This window comes from Austrofundulus limnaeus, unplaced genomic scaffold (genome assembly GCF_001266775.1).
Source record: "Austrofundulus limnaeus strain Quisiro unplaced genomic scaffold, Austrofundulus_limnaeus-1.0 Scaffold13, whole genome shotgun sequence".
Lineage (NCBI taxonomy): Eukaryota > Metazoa > Chordata > Actinopteri > Cyprinodontiformes > Rivulidae > Austrofundulus > Austrofundulus limnaeus.
This window is the reverse complement of record NW_013952415.1, coordinates 1,407,785-1,414,958: the sequence shown is the minus strand read 5'-3', so window position 1 is coordinate 1,414,958 and position 7,174 is coordinate 1,407,785. Positions and strand designations below refer to the sequence as shown.

Below are 7,174 nucleotides of genomic sequence, written 5' to 3'. Positions count from 1 at the left end.
AGTATATACTTATATACATTAAATATGTTCTTTCTTTCACTTTTTAAACTACCTAGATAGGATATTTATTTATTTTTTTGTTAACACAATCAGCTCAGAGCACGAAAAACATATGAGTCTCCAAAAAGTTTGCTTTAACAATCACAAATTCATGTCTGAAACTGAAATACAACTACTCTACCTGAACTCCTCACTACACGTACGTAGGGTTCCACTTTAAGTCCAGCATCTTGAGGWTGATAGAGGCCAAACAGGAAAGGCCGAAGAGGTTAATGAATGTAAGAATGTCTAAAGTGTCTCTACGCTTGTCTACATGTTGACCCTATAGAATGAACTGTGGAGTGAGTTTGGCAGCTGAAGACATTAAGTGATGAGACGAAAGAAGTAAAAGATCCTTTCCTGTGGTGCATCTTTAGCAGAAAGAAACGTGTTTGTTACGGAGAAATCCTTTGGAAAGGAGAGTCTGACATGCAAGGCAACAGGTGCGACCCAAAGTACAGATTGTGCAGCGATAACCTCACTGTCCAGCAGCACACAGTGGCAGGATGTGAAAGAAATTCAGAGTCAGGCTACAATAAAAGCAAAACCAGACAGCTTGAAAAGCACCAGAATCTCTGTGTCAACCACGGAATAGAAAAACCAAAGGAGCACAAAACCAAAGGTGATTTACAACAAAAGAGGTAAGAACCCATGTGAAAACATTACTTCCTGAAGCAAATAATACATATAAAAGGATATACAAATATATCTTTATATTACACAAATCCTTCAAAATGATGGTATTACTTGAATGTTCTATGTTTTTACATAAACAATAACCAACAATGTGCTTGCTGGGAATAAAATGTGGACAAACTGAGTTATACCATCATTGCTTGGCTGCCTGGTATTTTTTTTAAACCGATGGCAGCGAATGTCACGCATCAGTTCACCTTGGCRGCTGAATGAAATACATCCTACTGAAGACCTGTGTGGGATTACTTTACAAAAGGCCATGCTAATATGACTCAAATGGCTTAATAGCATTAGCKATGAGGGTGTGATATTTAAAACAAWACTAAAGATGTATTTGTTCTTGTATTATTAGGCGTAATCTTGCCTTGCCTTGGTAGCATCATAAGTAGTATTGATGTCAGATGATCTCAGTCAAGCCTTCCTCTGGAATGCACAGTGAGATAAATTAAATCTGAGCTGCAGCACAGTGTAAGATGTGAGTATAAGACTGAAGGGATTACTTAGAATGTACATATAGGCGAAGAAGATWACAGAGGTGGAGCAAAGTGGTGCAGCTTTTCAGCTCCAGATGTGAGTGTTTGATTTYTATAAGAGTTGCCTTCTGTCATCAGTTGGTCAAAATAAACTGTAGCAAGCCAACACAGCGAAATGACTCAAATGGCTGGTCAAATTTCCAATTAAATAGCTCATTTGTAATGCATCTGTGATTAAAAAGGTTCAGTGTTTGATTCTCATAAATACTGTAAAGTTTATTTTTTGGAAAAGTAAAACTCTCCACTAAAGCTATTTCAGARAGCAAGCCCTCCATTTTGCACAAACTGTTTGTACCACAGCCTCCTGCTTGCTAGGCAATAAGAGTATTTCAAAATGTCCTACTGATGGACATTTTGAAACACCCCATATAGTCTATCTGACATTTTGTGAGTGTGCAGGTATCTTATATGTAATGCGCCTGTCAGGGTGTTCGTCTGCCAGAGACAACCTAGAGAGACCGCTGGGTAAAAGCAATCTGGTGGCTGGAGACTTATAATATCCTCCGAGACTCAGAACAGCAGGGAGTTGACTGACACAATGAAATATTTTCTTTCTTTTTTTCCCTTGTTTTATACACTCTTTGTTTCAAACGCTACCTTTGCAAGCTTTGTTGTATATTATATCAACAACATAGGTCTGTGTAATGGGACCCTGGAAATCATGAAAACCAGAAATATATACATTTTATCATTGTGTGTGTACACGTTTTTGCTACCTGGTAGGGATGATTTTTACTATTTTCCTGGTACACACAGCCTATGAGGACCCACTGTTCTTTTCCGGGATAAAAGCCAGATCCTCATTGAGGGAAATACTGAGTATAGGTCAGGTTTTGGGGTCATGTACTACCTGTAAGGTTGGGTTTAGGGTCAGTTTTAGGCTATAAATGACCAGTAAATGAATGGAAGTCAATGCAAAGTCCCCATGAGAATAGAAAAACAAACATGTGTTTGTGTGTGTGTTATAATGCAACACCAAATTTTAGCTCGGTAGCTGTACAAGTGACTGAGTAAAAGCATTTCTTGGTGTATTTRGGGATCAAATACAGTGACGTTACCTTGAATTAGACTGACTCAAAAATTTGTAAGTGCATAATAAGTAAGTAAGTAAAGTAAGTAAAGTAAGTAAGTAAGTTAAGTAAGTAAAGTAAGTAAAGTAAGTAAGTAAAGTAAGTAAAGTAAGTAAGTAAGTAAAGTTTTATTTATAAAGCGCCTTTCACAGAAATATATTCACAAGGTGCTGTACAATCAACAATGTTAAAATGGCGGAAAGATAAAATTAAACAGAATAAAACAAAACAAAATGTAAACAACATAATGAAACATCAAATTAAGAATAACACTTTAAAAATATAATGTAAAAATCAATTCCCTTTGGTAAGAACTGCAGATCAGTCATGAAAAAAAATATATTGTCAGAGGAATTTGAGGTCACTACTGTCCAGATCACATTTGATCTCTCTTGGTTACAATTCAGCTAAATTRTTTTAATTGTGTAATATTCTGAAAAAAAATATGTATGTATATACTGTATAACTCTTTCACCTTTTTCTCAGGTACATTGTCTTTAAAAATGTTAGTAATTCACTCAGACAGTTGTTGACAAACTGTTSAACTTCTGCCCATGTTTGCCTCTCAAAGACACAGCCTTTCACTGATATTGTCGTGAAGAGGAGGGAGTGATGAAGAGGATCCGAATTGTAGGAGTCAGTGGAGACAGATGGAGAACAAGAGTCTCTTTATTATTTACAGAACAAAAACACAAAATGCTGCAAAAAAGCAGGTAATCCAGGGGAGATCTAATTTCATGTGTGAAAACTGTAACAAAAGAGCAGCAAAACAAGAGGAGTGATAAATACATTTATCTGATGGTGATTAAAAAAGCTTTGGGAGATGATTTATTGTTGGGCTGATGATAAGTAAACATGTGAGAGGAAATCACCAAACCAAATCCAGGTGTGAAACTGTACACAAAAACCCACAAAGATTCAGTCGAATTTACTTTAATCTGGAGGTTTTTTTATTTAATTAAATTTTTTTTTATTTTTTTGGCCATTGTCTAGTCAGTACAGCTAAAGTGTTGTTTTATTAACAGCCACAAAAAGCAACCTGCCGGTGTGTGCATGTGTGTGTCTGCCTGTACCTGAATAATTCATGAACCACTGGACAGACATTTTTGCAACATGCAGAAAGGAATCATCAGATGTACGTACTAAACTTTTGGATCCAGCTGGCTGTCACAGCCAACAAAACATGAATAACCCACTTAAATAATAACCACTTAGTCAATTTTGCAGATATTGACATAATATTTGGAAGGATACCAGCTAAGACCAATCCCTTGCACATGTTCCATGTTTGTGTCGGGTTTATTAACTGTGGTGGCCATCTTGAATATGGTTGACTCCAAAGATAAATTATAAAAAAACACTGAGTTATTAATTTATGAAAGTTGCATCCACAGCCAATCAATGGTTCTTGGGATATTTTACTAACAGACAGTTAACTTCCAATAGTTTATGGTAAAATTTAAAATATATATATATATACCTCTTGCAGTCTGCTTCTCCAAGASTTTGGGAATGAGCTTCAGCTTTTATCACCCAAAATTTGTGCTCACTATTTGTAAACTTTTTTTTATTATAGCTACGTTTTGTTTAAGTTTTCTAGCTGTTGCAGCCACTTTTTAATTGAATAAGCCCTTAGAAATTACAAAAAATGAGCAAACTTTAAAAGGTACGCATGAGAGCATCTCCCAAAACAAAAATTGTGTATCAAAGAGGATGTATGCAAGGAGAAATTATTAAGAAATGTAAAAGTTGAGGCACACAGAGTGTTTTTTTATCACACATGCACAAACGTACGCACTCCCGTGGAATAACATGCACCAAACACACCTGTAGATGCACACCTGGTTTATACCTACAAGTGCAGCTACAGTATATGTCTCCCATCTTTCTGCATGGGACTGCAGCCTGTTGTCCCTGCAGCCCCACCACACACACACAGACACACACACACACACACACACTGTGCGTCCTGGTCCAGCACCCAAATCCACTCACCCCACCAGACACCAGACACAACTGTCACAGTTCATTCATGTTAATATTACAAGTCATTTTGTATTCTGCCACAACAGCTTACAGCTAATTATATGTCTCATAAATTATATATGTGCCGTTGGCTGAAAGGATACAATTTGCATTTCATTAAATGTGCTCCACGCTGAATGAAATCACTCAGGAGAGGCTGATGTATTTACAGCGTCRCTTCTTTCACGACCATTAGCTTTCATTTCCATAAATCTTGCTCAGCTGGGAGGTGGGGGGTCTTACCTGTGCACAGGAGGAGCGCGGTGAGTCCCACGCACTGGCGCGGCCCCATGTCTCTCCGCGGACTCGTGCTCGTTCGGAACCTTTCAGCGGAAAGCGGCGCTACTTTGCGCACAGTTCATCCACGCGCAGCAGAGCTCCATCTGAGGCAAARTTCCGTGCGCCACCACCTGCCATCACACACAGGAACCGCGCACAGTCAGCTTTCTTCTGAAAATATTTTTTTCTAAAAAATTGCAAACGAGGTGAGAAAGTAAATAAAGAAATAAAAACAAAACCGGGATTCAGACAGCAGAGTGAGTCAGTTTAAGCAAATGCCCCCCAAGGTTTGAACAAAATAAAATAAAATTAGGAACTTAACTATAAAACACGTTAAAGYCTTTGGAAATGGGCACTCAGCGCCAGTAAATCATGAAGCAAATAAACGTTTTATGAAGTAAGAAGACTAAACTCTGATAAATGTATGCAGTGTTGGATCATTTCTGCGCCTCTCACCATTTCTTCCCCGGCTCAGAGAACAGCGTCGCGCTCCACTACCGATATTTGTCGCGCAAAATTAACAAGTCAGGTTCTAGTATTTTCCTTCCAGACGGGAGAAAGCAGAAGAAAAAAGAAAGGCAATCCCAGTCAGACATCCAAAGAGTTCTTCTTTCCTCTCTTTTCAAAACGTAGTGATTTGTGAAAGTGTCACATGGGTTATTGTGATTATCTGAGACACGGTCCTCCTAACTTTCCACTCCACGAAGATGCGCGTGGCTCCGTTGGAGTCGCTCCTGCGCCGTGGCCGATCCGCTCCGCACCCCTGTGGCTCTGGATGCTGGTGCGGAAACTGAAGGGGGGATGCTGAGACGAGGAGGGGGAGGTTGAGRTGAGGAGGGGATGGGTGGTGGGGATCTCCGGGCTGGTCTGGCAAAAGGTTTTGCGGGAATCACATCGAAATCCCAGTCTACATTCAGGGTCTATGTCGCGTAAATATTGCGCTTTTGTCAAAAAGACTTGGAGAAAGAAAAAAAGAAAAGTTGAGCTTAATTACATTTTCGGTTGGGTGGAGAAAAGCGAATGACTGTTGGGACTCTGAGATTAAATGGTAATCACAGTTTAAACAGAGGGACAGCTTTAATTTCTGCACTGTTTTGTACAAAAATGAAGCGGGTTACGCACCGAAACTAGAACAAGCCCTAAAATCACATGAGATGTGATGGCTGTGTAGTAATATAGGAAACCAAAGAAAAAAAGTTGTGTTTATGGGTGTTTAAAAGAATGTGTATTGATGCTCAGATTTAAGTGATTCACAGAGACAAAAAGAGTAATTGCTTAATTTGATCTCTTCTGAAACCTGGGTGGATCTCAGGCGTGCAGTCTGTGCAGAAAGTGGTGCAACCTGTTGTGCTGAAAGTGTGTACTTCKTGAGAGCCAACAGTGCCCTCTATGGGGGCACCTCTGACTGCAAGCAGCTGCCCTCAGAAGGGCTGCAGGAAGACTGCAGACTCAAGATGAAAAAGTCAAGAGGCATGGAGAGTCTGCAGGCTGGTGAAGATGCACTGGTGTCAGTTTGGGTTAAAAAGTTTTTATGTAAAATCAATAAGAAACTGGAGAAATTGCTTTGTCTGAAAATAGTGTGGTTGCTGAGTGCTGAATGACAGATGAGATTTGTTGAAGGATAATACAGTATATCAACTGAATTGGTAAAATAAAACAAGCAGAACAGAAGCTAATAACTGCAGAACATGAGCTAAAAGCAGAAATCAGCTAAACCATAGAGCTAACATGAGTAAAACACAAGCTAAAAAAAGTTTACAAAACCACAGAGAATAGCTTAATTTAACAAACATGGAGCCAGAAATTAACAATAGCAAAAGCTAAAAGCTAAAATCAGCAACACTATAGCTAAAAAGTCAAATCTGAAATTCTAAAACTGTAGCGAAAAACAAAAATCACAAAAACAGTGGCTGAAAGCAAAATTCAACAAAACTTTAAATGAACTAAAATTAGCAGTAGCTAAAAMCTGAAATCAGCATAACAAAACATAAAAAAACTATTTAATTCCAAAGCCTAAATATAGCAAAACTGTATTTTAAAACACAAAATATTGTGTCTGAAAGCTAAATTCAGCATAACTGTATGTGCTAAAATCAACACAGTAGCTAAAAGTTAAAATCAGCCAAGCAAAAGCTGAATTTGAGCATAACAATAGCTAAAAGCTAAAACCAGCAAAACTATAGCTAAAAATGAAAATTTTTAATACTAAAGCCTAAACGTAGCAAAAAACAATAGCTTAAAAAGACAAAAAAAAATCAAAGCAAAAGTTGAAAGTTAAACAAAGTAAAAGTAAGAGCTAAAATCAGCACAACAGGCYTTAAAAGCTAAAATATGCRAAACRGTAGCTAAAAAATGTAGCTACATGTTGAAATTAGCAAAACAATMGCTATGTAATAAATGAAGCAAAACTGTTGTTAAAATCTTTCATTGGCAAGATGGTACAAGTTATAACAAGCAAAAAYCATTAAAATCAGACATTTTGAATAAACGGTTAAAAGAAGAGCAATTCAAATTTGACCAAAACATATTTAC

At 37.8% G+C, this 7,174-nt stretch overlaps 1 protein-coding gene across 1 annotated transcript in view; it reads right to left on the bottom strand.

Annotated features, from left to right (window-relative positions):
* Positions 1-5,394, bottom strand: part of si:dkey-112m2.1 (transmembrane protein 132C) — a gene marked incomplete at its 3' end in the record, with an annotated part of 152,621 nt that extends 147,227 nt beyond the window's left edge. Inside the window, 2 exon segments of the mRNA XM_014002430.1 lie at positions 4,607-4,773; positions 5,099-5,394. Of these exon segments, the coding sequence (XP_013857884.1) occupies positions 4,607-4,655 (49 nt within the window). The 5' untranslated portion in view covers positions 4,656-4,773; positions 5,099-5,394.
* Positions 5,395-7,174: the final 1,780 nt, after the last annotated feature.